Below are 17,796 nucleotides of genomic sequence, written 5' to 3'. Positions count from 1 at the left end.
CTCATACAAGGACAAAACTACCTAAAAGTGCGTCAGTTTGTATCTAATGCTAGCTAGCTACTTCTAAAGTCAACTATTAGTTTGTGATTGGTGCACACTGAAAATGCCGTTCAGCGCCGAGGCCATTAAGCCGCCCCTTCATGACCAAATAACAGAACTGCAGAGGAAAATTCAACTTCTTGGTAGGTTAAGACTTACAGCAGGCTAGCTAGGACTGGTAACTTATGCTAGTTAACTAGCTAGGCCTAGTTGTGTGTGTAAACGCCATGTTGAATAGCAAATTCAGACTTTGCATTAGCGCTATCTTGCTAACATTATACTAACGATTCTTAGCTAACTTTACCTCCATCTGTGAGGTTACTTACAGGTTAATTTACTCTCGCTGGGAAATGTATGGCCACATGAAGCTGTGATGAAAGTTAGAACGTTAACTACTAGCTACTTTGTTGCAATCATTTTGCAAGGTCAGGTGATGTGTAGGCTATGTTGCCAGCAAAATGGGCTTAGCTAGAAATAGTAAAATGCTTGTTGAGATATTTAGCCTACCTTCCTAGCCATTAACATTCCCTGAGTAATGGGGAACAGTTTGGGACACAAAAATATAAATGGCATTCAACTTTTTATGTAATTGCTAGTTCCCTGTTTCTTTGAATAAGACTGAGAAGGCCAAAAGTCAGTCAAAGGATGCTGAAATAACGAAATTGTGAATTCGCCCAACAGAGGGCGACAGAAGTGCATACTATGAAATGTCTCAGTCAAGCATCAAGAAAAACAGGAATTCTATCCTTCAGCTGAGGCAGGAGAACAAGAGACTACACAAGAAGTTGGCAAACGCTCTTGCTGTAAGTAAAACTGGTTATTATATCACAAATGTTTTGGTTTCAATGCTCAGCTTGTACTTCCCAGGTTGTTTTTCCCTGTTAGAACTTTGGAGTGCAGGGTCATATTCATTAGTGCACATCGTAAGTCGTAACAAAACATTTTGGAACTGAAAATGAAAAGGAGCATTTATTATTGGAAAAGTTGAGGTAGTCCTTCCCTGTTACAGACTGTTTTCTTTCTCTCTTCCAGGGGGACGAGCAGGTGATAAAGGAGGCCTTCCAAAGCCGAGGCATGGAGAAAGCTGCCTTCAGAAACATGTCAGGGAAGGTGGGGACATCGCAAACACATAGCTATGTTTGTTTGATGTATGTGTATTTTTCTGTATTATTGACTATCATCTGTAATGCAAATTGCCCATTGGGGATAATCAAGATGATCTACTTTGCATCCTGGTGAGCAGGCTGCTCTCAAGGTGCTGGACCAGAAGGTGTGTGACAAGATGAAGAAGCTGAACGCTCTAAAGCACACCACCCAGACGTACCGTCGTCGCCTGGAGGACCTAAAGACACTGTACCAGAGTATGAAGCTAGAGAACAGGGGACCAGAGAGAGACACGGAGAGACTCAACGAGGAGGCCAAGGTACTATATAGAGACAAACAGTGCAGCAGAGGGTGCGACTGGAATGGAACTCTATTCTCTATGTAGTGCAGGACCGACTGACTGACTGATTGATTAACTGACAGACAGACTGACTGACAGACACACACACACACACACACACACACACACACACAAAATAGTGAATATAGTGGTGTGAATATAGTGGAGGTGACTGATGTGTTGCCCTTGGTCCACAGAGTGAAGGAGAGGCGGCTGAGGAGCATCCCCAAAAGGTTACGCTCTTTCCTTCCACGCTGCCTCACCCCTCTGATTCTAGCCAATCTTATCCACAATAAGAAACTTTTCAAAAACTTAGCATGCCCAGCTCAGGATCAATCAACCGTCTATAAGTGTGTGTGTGTGTCTGTGTGTGGGTGTGTCGTCTTCCAGAACTTGCGGGTGCTGGAGAATCGTCTGGAGAAAGCCCAGCTGAAGTGCCAGGAGGCTGAACACATCATGAGGGGCTATCTGAAACTAAAGGCACACCTACAGGTTAGTCCTAGCCTGGTCCCAGATCTCTTTGTGCTGTTTCGCCAACTCGCCCCACATTTAACTTTATGCAACCAAGCCATGCCTCCTCTCCAATGTGCTCTTTGGGTAGTTGAATCCTTTTCCATGACCTACTCTAATTTCCTAACAGATGATAAAGTACCCTACCTCGCTCTTTGTCCTGTGTGGCTCAGTGGCTAAGTCGTGGGTTCAATTCCCGCTGGGGCAACCCATACGGAAACGTATGCACTCACTGACGTAAGTAGCTTTGGAGAAAGGGGTGTGCTAATTGGCATATATTATAATTAGGAGGAGAGCCTGACCTTCCAGTCCCAGCTGGATAAACTAGAGGCTGAGATCCTGAGACAGAGACAGGAGCTGAAGGACCTGCAGGTCATGAACAGTGACGCACTCCTCTCCAAAGACACTGCCAAGGTGACCAGCACACATACATACACACTCCTCTCCAAAGACACTGCCAAGGTGACCAGCACACACACATACACACTCCTCTCCAAAGACACTGCCAAGGTGACCAGCACACACACACACTCCTCTCCAAAGACACTGCCAAGGTGACCAGCACACACTCCTCTCCAAAGACACTGCCAAGGTGACCAGCACACATACATACACACGCCTCTCCAAAGACACTGCCAAGGTGACCAGCACACATACACACTCCTCTCCAAAGACACTGCCAAGGTGACCAGCACACATACACACTCCTCTCCAAAGATACTGCCAAGGTGACCAGCACACATACATACACACTCCTCTCCAAAGACACTGCCAAGGTGACCAGCACACATACATACACACGCCTCTCCAAAGACACTGCCAAGGTGACCAGCACACATACACACTCCTCTCCAAAGACACTGCCAAGGTGACCAGCACACACACACACACTCCTCTCCAAAGACACTGCCAAGGTGACCAGCACACATACACACTCCTCTCCAAAGACACTGCCATGGTGACCAGCACACATACACACTCCTCTCCAAAGACACTGCCATGGTGACCAGCACACATACACACTCCTCTCCAAAGACACTGCCATGGTGACCAGCACACATACACACTCCTCTCCAAAGACACTGCCAAGGTGACCAGCACACATACACACTCCTCTCCAAAGACACTGCCAAGGTGACCAGCACACATACACACTCCTCTCCAAAGACACTGCCAAGGTGACCAGCACACACACACACACTCCTCTCCAAAGACACTGCCAAGGTGACCAGCACACATACACACTCCTCTCCAAAGACACTGCCATGGTGACCAGCACACATACACACTCCTCTCCAAAGACACTGCCATGGTGACCAGCACACATACACACTCCTCTCCAAAGACACTGCCATGGTGACCAGCACACATACACACTCCTCTCCAAAGACACTGCCAAGGTGACCAGCACACATACACACTCCTCTCCAAAGACACTGCCAAGGTGACCAGCACACATACACTCCTCTCCAAAGACACTGCCATGGTGACCAGCACACATACACACGCCTCTCCAAAGACACTGCCAAGGTGACCAGCACACATACACACTCCTCTCCAAAGACACTGCCAAGGTGACCAGCACACATACACACACACTCCTCTCCAAAGACACTGCCAAGGTGACCAGCACACATACACACTCCTCTCCAAAGACACTGCCATGGTGACCAGCACACATACACACTCCTCTCCAAAGACACTGCCATGGTGACCAGCACACATACACACTCCTCTCCAAAGACACTGCCATGGTGACCAGCACACATACACACACACTCCTCTCCAAAGACACTGCCAAGGTGACCAGCACACATACACACTCCTCTCCAAAGACACTGCCAAGGTGACCAGCACACATACACACTCCTCTCCAAAGACACTGCCAAGGTGACCAGCACACATACACACTCCTCTCCAAAGACACTGCCAAGGTGACCAGCACACATACACACTCCTCTCCAAAGACACTGCCAAGGTGACCAGCACACATACACACTCCTCTCCAAAGACACTGCCAAGGTGACCAGCACACATACACTCCTCTCCAAAGACACTGCCATGGTGACCAGCACACATACACACGCCTCTCCAAAGACACTGCCAAGGTGACCCGCAAACATACACACTCCTCTCCAAAGACACTGCCAAGGTGACCAGCACACATACACACTCCTCTCCAAAGACACTGCCAAGGTGACCAGCACACATACACACTCCTCTCCAAAGACACTGCCAAGGTGACCCGCAAACACACACACACACTCCTCTCCAAAGACACTGCCAAGGTGACCCGCAAACACACACACACACACACTCCTCTCCAAAGACACTGCCAAGGTGACCAGCACACACACACACTCCTCTCCAAAGACACTGCCAAGGTGACCAGCACACACACACACACTCTCCTCCCCAAAGACACTGCCAAGGTGACCAGCACACACACACACACTCTCCTCTCCAAAGACACTGCCAAGGTGACCAGCACACACACACACTCCTCTCCAAAGACACTGCCAAAGTGACCAGCATGGGTATTATTATTGTAACTGAGGACTGTCCCGTACCTCTCCCCTTCATGCATCACCTTACAGTCATTGATGTGTCCATCATGTAAAGTCCAGCTGTCTGCGTTTACAGCTATTTGTTGTGAGTTGAATGCTTTTCTTTGCTGTTTTTCGATAAACAGTAGTTAATTGACTCTCGGTCTCTCTCTCTCGGTCTCTCTCTCTCTCTCTCTCTCTCTCTCTCTCTCTTTCTCTCTCTCTCTCTCAGGCAGAGCTGCAGCGTCAAGAAGAACAGATGTACAGGGAGAGGAAGGACAGAGAGTGTATCCTCACCCGTTACAAGAAAGAGGCAGAGGACCGTAAGGCCCAGGCTGAGAGAGTGGAGAGAAGGGTTGGTCCCCACCACTTTACACTTACATCCATAGAATAACAATGACAAGAAGGGATATTCCTATTCAAGTCAACGTTCCATAATGGCTGGACCAGCTGCCATATTGGGTGTACCCAGGGCCATTTCTAGCATTTTGGGGGCCCTATGCAAGATTTGGTTGGGGGCTTCCCCCACCTAGCGGGCAAAACATTTCAGTGGCCACCCTCTTGGTAAATTGTCAAGTTAATGACCTACAATTCTACATGTTTTTCCATGGGGCAGAGAGAACATTTAGCAGTTTTAAAACATATGTGATTCTGTTAATTTTGGCCCCTGGGCAGGTGCCTTGCGTGCTCGGTCAGTAATTCGGCCAGGAATTCTACAAGGTTTAGATAGCAACTTACCGAGCAATCTTAAACATGTTAGCTGACATGGCTAATTGAGTGACTGTCAGTGACTGACATAACAAGAGAAAAACTGCTGATGCACAACCACATTTAAAAATTGCACCTTGTGTGTTCTACTATTGTAACTAACAGTAAGTTAAGATCCTGACTGACTTCCTAAAACAAATCTAAGTAAATGTTGTTTTCATGGTGGGGGGGGGGGGGGGTGTTCGCAGGGCCCTAAGAGTCCGCTTATATCGCTTATGCCTAGACACGGCACTGGGTATACCCATATCAAGGGATATAACATGAGGTGCTGTGTCCATTCTATTTAGCTATATATCTACACTTCTTAAATATCACTTAGTCTACAGAGTAAATGTCCTGATGTCTGCCCCCTTCCCTCCAGGCCCAGCGGGCAGCCTTGCAGCCTGACGAGCTGAGTAGCGACGCCCAGCGCAGTGCCACCGGGCTGGGGGAGGAGGAGAGGGCCATCTCTACCTTCGAAGAGGCCTTCAGACGCATCAAGGAGGCCACGGGGGTCACTGACACACGGGTACGGAGAGGAGGTCATTTTATATGATTATTTCGTTTTGTGTGCGGTTTGTGTGTCTTTGTATGCAAGTGTGTGTGTGGTACATGTCTGTTAGTTTGTTTATGCACCTACTGTATCCATGTGTGTGTATGCAAGTGTCGTGTGTTTTTCAGCTATTTATACGTGTGTGTGTATTAATCTGTGTGTGTGTGTGTATTAATCTGTGTGTGTGTGTGTGTGTGTGTGTGTGTGTGTGTGTGTGTGTGTGTGTGTGTGTTCATCCATCTCCATGTCCCTATGCAGGAGGTGGTGGAGAGGTTCATCTCCCAGGGAGACACCCAGCAGCACCTGGAGGATCTGAAGAAGGAGAACCAGAGAACCCTGCTACAGCTGAAGGAGGACAGGGACCGTCTGCAGCAACACTTCCAGGACATCAAGTACTCCGGGGAGACCAAGCTCTCTAGGTCAGTGGGCAGGGGTTAGAGGTCAAGGGTTAGGGATTACACAGCAACGTAGCAGACCAGAGAAGTTGTAAGCGGATGCTGACACCTTCAATGGAAGGTATTATTTATTAAAACAGTGACCCTCAGAACAGATCCTTGAGGATTGTAAATTGTGGGAGAACTTGTGGGAGAAGACCAATCAAGCAACTTGTTGTGGTACAGAAGTTGGTCTGAAAGGTTCCTCTCCTAGTGTTGAGTTGAGTGTGTCTGTAAAGTCATTTTGATGGATATTTCTTACTGTCTTCTACAGTGGTCAGCAGATGCTGGAGGACTGTAAGCGCCACCTGCAGGCGGAGCAGGGGAGGCGCGACGCCGCCAAGGAGCGTCTGGACTGGCTGACCCGTACCCTGAACACGGTCCGGGCCGGGGTGGAACACCTATCTGACAAACTGCAGCACATCAAGCTGGTACAGAGAAGACCCCATTAACAATATAATGAACACTGACCTGAGACCTGTCAGATTCTTTAGATCAAGTTGCATTGGGAAACCTTGTAAAAAAAAATGTGAAGGTGCTCAGAAACATTATGTCAGTTGTGTCCTCAAACACCTCCCCTCCTCCAGGGTGAGGGCCTGGAGCCCCAGCTGCCCCCCGGCTCAGAGGAGTACGTGGTGGAGCTGCTGTCCCAGTCAGAGCAGAAGCTGCTGTTACTGCAGGAGGAGCTCCAGGGGAAGGACCTGGCCGCCGCCATGAAGGAGATGGAGGAAGAGGAGGTGAGGAGGGGGAGGAGGTGGGGGTAAGGGGAGGGAGAGGGGAAGGACATGGCTGCCATCATGAAGGAGATGGAGGAAGAGGAGGTGAGGAGGAGAGGTGGGGGTAAGGGGAGGGAGAGGGGAAGGACCTGGCCGCCGCCATGAAGGAGATGGAGGAGGCGAGGAGGAGGAGGAGAAGAGGAGGAGAGGTGGGGGGAGGGAGAGGGGAAGGACATGGCTGCCATCATGAAGGAGATGGAGGAGACGATCAGAGATAGGACTCTTCCTTATTCGTTAAACATTGACTGTTGTTGCATAGAAATTGAATGAATGGAAAAGCCCCTTAGACCAGGGCAATTTGACAGTACACGTGTACACTCATTATTTTTCGGTGGTTGCTGCTCCCAACAGTGAATTGGGTATTGTAGAGACAGACAGGTGTTTCAGACAGTACATGGAGCATCTACTCAAATAGGTCCTGCCAGGGTAAAGCTTTATGACCTGAAACCATCTGCTTATTTTCCATCCATTTGCTACTGTACTCCCAAGGTTTTCTCCAGCCACGCCAGCCAGACTAGATGCTACATACAGACCATGTTCTTTAATCTGTGCACTGGTGCTTGAATAGCTTATCTGTTCCTGGATGGAAATAGGGCCATTAGGTGTTTGATCTTGATTATTAACGAGTCACAGCCAGCCAGCCACCTTGAAGTCACCCCCTGGTGTGTGTTTGAGAACAGTGTGTTCAGGAGTCGGAGGGTACGGGTTGTTCAGGAGTCAGAGGGTACGGGTAGTGGTACACCGTTAGCGCTTATGATGTAGCATTGTCTGTCTGGGATTCTCTAATGACGTTGGCTTTGACTGGTCTCAAGTTGTATGCCTTTACATTTTGAAGGCATAAGCCCTGGTCCCAGATCTTTGTGCTTTATAGCCAACTCCTATGGTTGAATAAACAGATCTCCTTGACTAACATGTTCCCTTTGACATCTTATTATGATGAGAACAACTGTCTCTCTGTGGTTTTGTGTCTGTGTCAGTTCCATGCCAGCATCGAGGGGAAACTGCCCCATTGCAACACCCGCATCAAGCTGCCTGAGGCTCAGAGACAGGACCCATATGATGGTGAGATGGGATCAGACGCATAATTGCATGCACACACACATACACACAGACCCACTCTATCTCGCAATCCCTCTCTCTTTTCCCTCTCTTTCAGAAGAGGAGGAGAGCGGGGACGATGAGGGTGACATTATCACCAGGGCGATACTGAAGCACCAGTCTCAGCTCATCATCGACTCCAAGACTAAGAGGAAGACCAGGACCAAGAAGAAAAAGGGCAAGCTCTGATCCTAGATGAGTTAGGCTGGCTAGATGTCACAAGAGCCATAGAAATATAATTGCTAGAATGGGCATGTCAGCTTTGGTAATTATATTTCTATGACGAGAGCAGCCATGAGTTTGTGTTTAGTGTGAGGTCATAGGTCATATTTGTGCCCTGAATTAAGTGAAAATACCTTTGCTTAGATGGCATAGGGGACTTGAGTGAAATCTTACTCCTCACATATAATTATTCAGTTAGCTAAATAATTATTTCCTTATTAACTAATGGAATGCACAGTAAATGTATATTTGGGATGATACTGTAGCTAGGGGAACGTGGTGGTGGCAGATCATACCTTGCAGTCATCACATTAGCTACTTTATGGATGCAAGACTTGATTTTATCACAAAGCAGTTCAACACAAAATAATTGATTTCTCACTATCACCACTGATTTGTATATTATAAAATTGTAATCAAAATAGGAATGAAAATCAATAAAAAGCTTGATTTGAAGAATTACTCAATCTTTTGATAGGTAAGATCGCTCTAATGCAGGGGTGTCAAACACACAGCCCGTGGGACATTTTCTTTTGTATAATATATTTTTTTTTTAATCTGCATTGAAATGACTTAAATATTGAAACTGTGTAGAAATCAGGGCTTGACATGAACCTTTTTAGCCTTTGGACAAGTAGGACAGATGTTTTACTTGTTTACTGAAGTCACTTGTCCCCCCCAAAAAAGGTATGTAACACAGGCCAAAAGGGTGACTGAAAATGAGTGAAGTACACATATCCATGGGAATTAGGGGTGCTGAGGGTGCAGCAGCACCCCCTAATAAATCACAATTAGTGATTAAATTAGTGCACTAGGCCTTTATTACTCCTGTATGATTACTCCTGTATGATTACTGCTGTATGATTACTCCTGTATGATTACGGCTGCATGATTACGGCTGTATGATTACGGCTGTATGATTACTGCTGTATGATTACTGCTGTATGATTACTGCTGTATGATTACTCCTGTATGATTACTCCTGTATGATTACTCCTGTATGATTACTGCTGTATGACCCTGTGTGTGCGGAAGTGTGCAGATGGAGCAGTGACACAGTCAAGGATCGCTGGCTGTGGGTCTTGTGATGGGTTGTCAATCATCATGGACTGCAGAGCAACTCTGCTCTCCTCACAACTGGATAACTACACACTGATTCACATCTAGGCTACTTACTATATGCCAGTATGTGTTGTAGGTAGGTTTCACATTGCTAGAATAACATGGAAATAGGTCTAGGCCAGCTACGCATCATTTCTTTCACAAGCTTTCCTCAGCTGAAGCCTAAGTTTTCTTTTGACTCCTCATTATATTTGTCCATCTTTGTATTGCTCAATTTGAGTTCTTGTGGCCTAAAATATATGTAATTCAAAATAAATCTAAGAATGAGAATAGCATAGACTCCGACTTTCATAATTATTCCCATTTGAAAGCTGCAACTTTAGGACATTAAACACTTCATTAGAATCGTTTGGAAAATACTCTTCATAACTTTAATTTGTCAATGTTTTTATGATATTTCAGTTAGTAGGATTAGGCTTTTGGTCGTTCGGTGCATGCATCATTTCTGTCTTATAATGCGTTGGTCAACTGTCAAGGTTTGTTCAAAATTCTCATGAGATTTTTATATCTTTCTATTGTATCTTATATCTCTCTCATTATTACCTTAGGCCTCCCACATGTTTGGGTTATTCAAAAACAACTTAAAACTTTCTGAGATAGCCTAGAACTCCGTTAGATTAATTCAATGTTTGATCATGAAATTGCACGGCAGGAGAAACCTAGCATGCATTTGGCTGAAAGAATGGTGTACTAGGCCAAGTCATATTCATATAAAATGGAGAAGAAATAGAACATTTGGGATTCTATAACAATAAGACACCGGAGTGTCTTCTATAAAAATAGACTTTGACTATTGGCCCAGATCATCCGATATTCAAGAAAGAGAAAATAAATTAAGATTCTGACCGGATATTTTGCGCTGCTTTGGTGAGACTCTTAGCTCTGTCTACATTGTCCTCTTGCTTTTTGTAAATATAACATTTATTGAAATAGGCTATAGCAAATAGGAATATAGGCAATTTACTACCCTGCTGTCTGATCCAATTCTGATCGGAGTAATTGTTTGATATTGTGATTTTTTTACTGAAATCTATATATTCTGGTTGTCCAATTTTTTTTAACTTGTCCCAGGCAAGTGGACAAACCTTAAGGTCGAGCCTTGGAAATGGTAATGGCTCTACATCTACAGTTTCTTCACTCTGCCCAGATTCATAACCGTAGAGATTTTTGCTAATTTTGACAGCGAGGAAACATAATCAATTTAACTTCTACTTCCTCCCAATCCCGGGTCCGGGAGCACCCCCACCAGTAAAAAAGCTGACTAGCATAGCCTAGCATAGCGTCACAAGTAAATAGTAGCATCTAAATATCATTAAATCACAAGTCCAAGACACCAAATGAAAGATACACATCTTGTGAATCCAGCCATCATTTCTGATTTTTAAAATGTTTTACAGGGAAGACACAATATGTAAATCTATTAGCTAACCACGATAGCAAAAGACACAACTTTTTTTGTCCACCATTTTTTTCCTGCATAGGTAGCTATCACAATTTCGACCAAATAAAGATATAAATAGCCACTAACCAAGAAACAACTTCCTCAGATGACAGTCTGATAACATATTTATTGTATAGCATATGTTTTGTTAGAAAAATGTGCATATTTCAGGTATAAATCATAGTTTACCATTGCGGCCACCATCACAACTCTCACCAAAGCAACTAGAATAACTACAGAGACCATCGTGTATTACCTAATTACTCATCATAAAACATTTCTTAAAAATACACAGCGTACAGCAAATGAAAGACACAGATCTTGTGAATCCAGCCAATATTTCAGATTTTCTAAGTGTTTTACAGCGAAAACACAATATAGCGTTATATTAGCTTACCACAATAGCAAACATCACAACAGCATTGATTCAAGCCAAAAATAGCGATAACGTATAAACCACCAAAATATATTAATTTTTTCACTAACCTTCTCAGAATTCTTCAGATGACTCCTATAACATCATATTACACAATGCATATAGAGTTTGTTCGAAAATGTGCATATTTAGTGGCACAAATCGTGGTTATACAATGAGAAAAGTTGCCAAGCTGCCCAGAAAATGTCGGGAGAAATCTTTGGAGAGGCACCTATTCTAATCAGTAACTAATCCAAAACTTGACTAAAAAATACAGGTTGGACAGCAAATGAAAGACAAATTAGTTCTTAATGCAATCGCTGTGTTACATTTTTAAAATTAACGTTACTTCAGCATACAGCGTGCGCTAAAGCGAGACCGCACCGAAATTCATGGCGGAATTATTATTTGACATTTGTCAACATAAATACGAATTAACAACATAAAGATTGCTTACTATTTGCTGAGCTTCCATCAGAATCTTGGGCAAGGTGTCCTTTCTCCAGAACAATCGTCTTTTGGTTGAAAGATGTCCTCTTCTCCTGTAGAAATAGCAGCTAACGATAGCCACCCACTGGAGAGGTGTCCAACTCGTGAAAGCGCGTGACAAAGAAATCCCAGAAAATCGCAATAAACTGATATAAACTGCTATAAGTCGGTTTAAATTAACTACCTTATGATGTCTTTAACACCTATAACGAATAAAAACATGACCGGAGATATAGAACTGCTAAAACGAAAGCTTTTGCAGGACGCCATTGTGATGTCCCTCTTGCGCCAGATGCCCCGTTGAAAAGAACGGTACTTCCGTTCCATGAGCCTTTATAGTGGCCCAGATGGTGCAATCCACTCCATTCAAATTCTCACCGCTTACTGACATCTAGAGGAAGGCGTATGCAGTGCATGTAGCCCCATAGCTTACATGGGGACTTATAAACTGACCTTAGAACAGGGACCTCGATTTCAGAAATCTCACTTCCTGACAGGAAATGTGCTGCAGAATGAGTTCTGTTTCACTCAGAGAAATAATTCAAACGGTTTTAGAAACTAGAGAGTGTTTTCTATCCAATAGTAATAATAATATGCATATTGTACGAGCAAGAATTGAGTACGAGGCAGTTTAATTTGGGAACGGAATTATTACGAAGTCCCAACAGCACCCCCTATTGAGAAAAGGTTTTAAAGTGAGTCCCTCTTGACCTCGGGGTAGACTGAATGCGGCACTCCTGCGCTAATGATTTTGTACAGGGTTTCCCAACTGCCGGCCCACGGGTCCTCAATTTATTTGTAATTATATTCCGATCCCCTGACCATCCACTCAAGAAAAAATCGTCCTGCGGCTGATTCTAGTTGATGATCCCTGATTTAGTAGAATATACAATAGAAAAAACTGTTGAATTAGTCATGCTATGCTTCCTTTCCATATTTCTCCGTAAAGCTGATAAAAGAAACTCCATTTATAACAGGCCATGTTGTTACAACAGAAATGTTATACGGCACCTTCTTGTTGGCACAACAGATATTCTCTCTCTTTTGTACTGCTTGTATTTACTTCCTCTGTTTTAGCAAGAAAAGCGGGGCTGTTCTCAGATCTGTTTGTACTGTCTTGCCAAATCATATGGTCATTGTCATGCCAAACATGGTAGCCTACCCACGAAAACATTTCCTTCACTATTACTCACACTTGGGTCTCTGGAGTGGCGCAGCGGTCTAAGGCACTGCATCTCAGTGCAAGAGGCATCACTGCAGTCCCTGGTTCAAATCCAGGCTGCGTCACATCTGGCTGTGATAGGGAGTCCCATGGGGTGGGGCACAATTGGCCCAGCGTTTGGGCGGGGTAGGCCGTCATTGTAAATAATAATTTGTTCTTAACTGACTTGCCTGGTTAAATATATAAATAGTATTCTGGCTTCATTAGAATTTTGGACCCACTGTCTTTACACATCAATCACGCCATTCTGTACTGTATGTCTTTACAATATGAAACCAAACACATTCTGAAACTGAAAATAATTGAATAAGTGTTTACCCTGACAATATAGTGTATTTGAATGAAACTACCGGTATTAAGTATATTGACACATCCACTATATACCTAAAGTATTGTGAATAGTATGAGCAGGTCACCTGTTTCTGTTCTTTACTTTTTCTCTCTTTATGGTCTAAACCCATCTATTGTGAATAAAGGGGTCACCTTACGATCCAATGCACTACACTACTTAACAAACGAGTGCCATTGTCCATGTTTGACATGAGGTCCTGTGTAACATCAGTGGGCTTACGGGAAAGACACACACCTCACCTCTGAGGAACTACAGGGAACCTCACGCTACTGATCTAAAGTGGGTCGTTCCACCAATCCGTTGCCTTTTGAGAAGTGTAACTTGGTCACCTAATTTGTACATTCTGTCATAAAGTTGAACATTTTCAACTTCATAAAAACACATTTTCACATCTGAAGAGGTTAAATATATAAGAATACTATACTAAATGCCTATTAATTAACAGGGTCGACCGTGACAGGGTTGACAATTTCAATTCCATACATTCCCTTGTGACAGGGGGAATGGAAGCTTGTTGTGAATCACAGGGAGGTGCAATTGAATGCAAGTTGGGTAACAGGGTTGACGTGTTATTGCTTGAGCCACTCAGTTTTCCACCACAAAACACCCAAAAATTGGCCAAAAAGAGTATAACAGTATCTTAAAATGCTTCTTAGATTGATGACACCGGACACATAAGTTTGTTTTAGTATTTCATTGTAACTTAGAATAACATTCCCTAATGCACCTGGCGTAAGCTATCTGAGACTTTCTAAAGAACGGTTATACATGGCAGACAGAAAACAGCTACGGATGCGGAAAGCAAACCACCTTCTTGAGTCAATACTGCCATCTTTTGGTAAACATAAATAAACCAGGTTACTACATTCCCCCATTTAAAGCTAATAACCCAACTTAAACATTTTATGATTTTCTCATAATCACATGCTATTTTTATATCACGTTTTTTTCCGAACATGATCTCCCTTATGATCTAAAATAGTCTGGCGGACGTATCTCTAATAGAGCGTCTCAGAGGTGGTGTAGCTGGTGCCACCAGCACTTCACCCCCTGATGGTGAAACAAAGTCCTTTTGTGGAGACTTCACAGGAGGAGGTCGTCCCGGAATGGTCTCAGGAAGTTGAGACTTGTTGGTCTCAGGTTGTTTGTCCAACTGCAACTCTGGGGAACGTTCCAATGTCCTGTCCTGCTTGTGTAAGCATTGATCCATGTCCACGGATGAAACTGGAATTTGAGCTCGGATCTGATCCACGTCTCCTTAGTCTTTGTCCACTTCTGATGATCACAGTATAGGATACTTGTCCTGAGCAATCCTCAATTGTAGCTGGAATCCATTTAGGACCAAACCCATAGTTTCTTGTGTAGACATCTCCAGGTGAGAAACTTCTGAGTGTGGCTCTGTTGTCGTGATTCCGTTTTTGATTCCATTGCTTTTGTTGTATTTTCACTTTCAGGTCTGGCCTGATGAGATCCAAGGTTGACCTTAACCTCCTTGACGTCAGCATTTCTGCAGGTGACAACCCAGTTGTAGCTTGAGGAGTGATCCTGTAGCTAAACAATAATCTGGACACCTTTGTTTCAATGCTGTCCCCTTGCATCTTCCTCATCCCCTCCTTCAAGGTCGGAACTGCACGTTCTGCTAATCTGTTTGAAGATGGGTGAAAAGGGGCCAAAATTATATGCTGAATTCCATTTTGTTTCATGAAACTTGTGAATTCAGTGCTTGTAAAACAAGTAGCATTGTCGCTAACCAACATCTGAGGCAATCTCATGACACTGAACATCTCAATCGTAATGTGCGATGTTGACGTGTTCATGGGGTAAAAATCCAGCCACTTTGAATGAGAATCAATCAGCACAAGGAACATTTTCCCTAGGAATGTTCCAGCGTAGTCCACATGTAGTCGTGTCCATGGTTGTTCCGGCCATTCCCATGGATGTATTGGCGTGGTGGGAGGTGACTTCCTGTTACTCTGACAATCTGTACACAGGGTAACCTCATTTTCCACATCCTGGTCCATCTTTGGCCACCAGACGTATGACCTTGCTAGGTCTTTCATTCCCGACATACCTGGATGTGATTGGTGCAACAACTTCAGTAGCATACCCCGCCCTTGTGATGGGATTACTACTCTTGAACCCCACAGAACACACCCATCTCCAACACTCAAGGCCAAGCGACGAGCGTAGTAAGGCATGATCTGAGGCTCTGTCACAGTAGGCCACCCTTTCAGGATAAATTCATGCACTTGTGATAACGTCACATCCTTTGAAGTCCATTGCCTGATTTGTGCTGTGTTCACCGGTGTGTCATCCAACACATTGATCATCAAGACTTGGTCATTTTCTCCTTCCTGAGCGATGATTTGTGGAACAGGCAACCTACTCAGAGCATCAGCATTCCCATGGTATCTACCTGGTTTGTAAATGATTCTGTACACGTAGGCCCTGAGCCACACAGCCCAACGTTGAACTCTTGAAGAGACCATTTGTGATACTGGCTTTTGTTCATGGAACAGAGAGATCAGAGGCTTATGGTCCATTATTTCACAGTACACCTTCCATTCCTGATTTTTAGGATCAAATGGTGGTAGCGAGCCCATTGTTGCCAAAGCCATCTTTTCCGATTCTCTCTCCCCTCACACAGTCAATAATTTGTCCTATCCGTATCCAGGGAATCAATCCTTCCAAATCTTCCACCGCTCACCTGAGTCTCACATCCAGCGTCGCACGCCAAACACTCCGTTGAATTCGTGGCAAACAAGTTCATAGCAGTCCTCCATAGTCATCCTCGTCGCCAAATATGTAGTATCTTAAAATGCTTCTTAGATTCATGACACCGGACACATAAGTACATTTTAGTATTTAATTGTAACTTCGAATAACATTCCCTAATGCAGCTGGCGTAAGCTACCTGAGGCTTTCTCAAGCATGGTTATATATGGCAGACAGAAAACGGCTACTGATGCGGAAAGAAAACCCGTCTATTGCCATCTATTGGTAAACATAAATATACCAGGTTACTACAAAGCTCATCTACTTTTTAATTTTTTTAATATACACTGCTCCAAAAAATAAAGGGAACACTTAAACAACACAATGTAACTCCAAGTCAATCACACTTCTGTGAAATCAAACTGTCCACTTAGGAAGCAACACTGATTGACAATAAATTTCACATGCTGTTGTGCAAATGGAATTGACAAAAGGTGGAAATTATAGGCAATTAGCAAGACACCCCCAAAAAAGGAGTGATTCTGCAGGTGGTGACCACAGACCACTTCTCAGTTCCTATGCTTCCTGGCTGATGTTTTGGTCACTTTTGAATGCTGGCGGTGCTCTCACTCTAGTGGTAGCATGAGACGGAGTCTACAACCCACACAAGTGGCTCAGGTAGTGCAGTTCATCCAGGATGGCACATCAATGCGAGCTGTGGCAAAAAGGTTTGCTGTGTCTGTCAGCGTAGTGTCCAGAGCATGGAGGCGCTACCAGGAGACAGGCCAGTACATCAGGAGACGTGGAGGAGGCCGTAGGAGGGCAACAACCCAGCAGCAGGACCGCTACCTCCGCCTTTGTGCAAGGAGGTGCACTGCCAGAGCCCTGCAAAATGACCTCCAGCAGGCCACAAATGTGCATGTGTCAGCATATGGTCTCACAAGGGGTCTGAGGATCTCATCTCGGTACCTATTGGCAGTCAGGCTACCTCTGGCGAGCACATGGAGGGCTGTGCGGCCCCACAAAGAAATGCCACCCCACACCATGACTGACCCATCGCCAAACCGGTCATGCTGGAGGATGTTGCAGGCAGCAGAACGTTCTCCACGGCGTCTCCAGACTCTGTCACGTCTGTCACATGTGCTCATGTGCTCAGTGTGAACCTGCTTTCATCTGTGAAGAGCACAGGGCGCCAGTGGCGAATTTGCCAATCTTGGTGTTCTCTGGCAAATGCCAAACGTCCTGCACGGTGTTGGGCTGTAAGCACAACCCCCACCTGTGGACGTCGGGCCCTCATACCACCCTCATGGAGTCTGTTTCTGACCGTTTGAGCAGACACATGCACATTTGTGGCCTGCTGGAGGTCATTTTGCAGGGCGCTGGCAGTGCACCTCCTTGCACAAAGGCGGAGGTAGCGGTCCTGCTGCTGGGTTGTTGCCCTCCTACGGCCTCCTCCACGTCTCCTGATGTACTGGCCTGTCTCCTGGTAGCGCCTCCATGCTCTGGACACTACGCTGACAGACACAGCAAACCTTTTTGCCACAGCTCGCATTGATGTGCCATCCTGGATGAGCTGCACTACCTGAGCCACTTGTGTGGGTTGTAGACTCCGTCTCATGCTACCACTAGAGTGAGAGCACCGCCAGCATTCAAAAGTGACCAAAACATCAG

The 17,796-nt window shown here is 44.9% G+C and overlaps 1 protein-coding gene across 1 annotated transcript; it reads left to right on the top strand.

Annotated features, from left to right (window-relative positions):
• Positions 1-103: 103 nt before the first annotated feature.
• On the top strand, positions 104-9,712 carry odad3 (outer dynein arm docking complex subunit 3). The gene is made up of 13 exons (XM_038978586.1): positions 104-182; positions 721-842; positions 1,072-1,149; positions 1,283-1,462; positions 1,874-1,975; positions 2,282-2,407; positions 4,772-4,894; positions 5,669-5,815; positions 6,098-6,258; positions 6,548-6,704; positions 6,861-7,010; positions 8,027-8,111; positions 8,206-9,712. Exons 1-13 carry the CDS (start codon positions 104-106, stop codon positions 8,334-8,336), a joined length of 1,641 nt encoding a protein of 546 aa, XP_038834514.1. The 3' UTR covers positions 8,337-9,712.
• Positions 9,713-17,796: the final 8,084 nt, after the last annotated feature.

Source organism: Salvelinus namaycush, chromosome 39 (assembly GCF_016432855.1).
Source record: "Salvelinus namaycush isolate Seneca chromosome 39, SaNama_1.0, whole genome shotgun sequence".
Lineage (NCBI taxonomy): Eukaryota > Metazoa > Chordata > Actinopteri > Salmoniformes > Salmonidae > Salvelinus > Salvelinus namaycush.
This window is presented reverse-complemented; position numbering and strand designations above follow the sequence as displayed.

Bases quoted from the DNA above. Each gene is read 5' to 3' on its own strand.
- odad3 (XM_038978586.1), top strand. From the start codon at position 104: ATGCCGTTCAGCGCCGAGGCCATTAAGCCGCCCCTTCATGACCAAATA. The intron at 1,976-2,281 runs GTTAGTCCTAGC...TATTATAATTAG, and splicing joins AACTAAAGGCACACCTACAG to GAGGAGAGCCTGACCTTCCA. The intron at 6,705-6,860 runs GTACAGAGAAGA...CCCCTCCTCCAG, and splicing joins AACTGCAGCACATCAAGCTG to GGTGAGGGCCTGGAGCCCCA.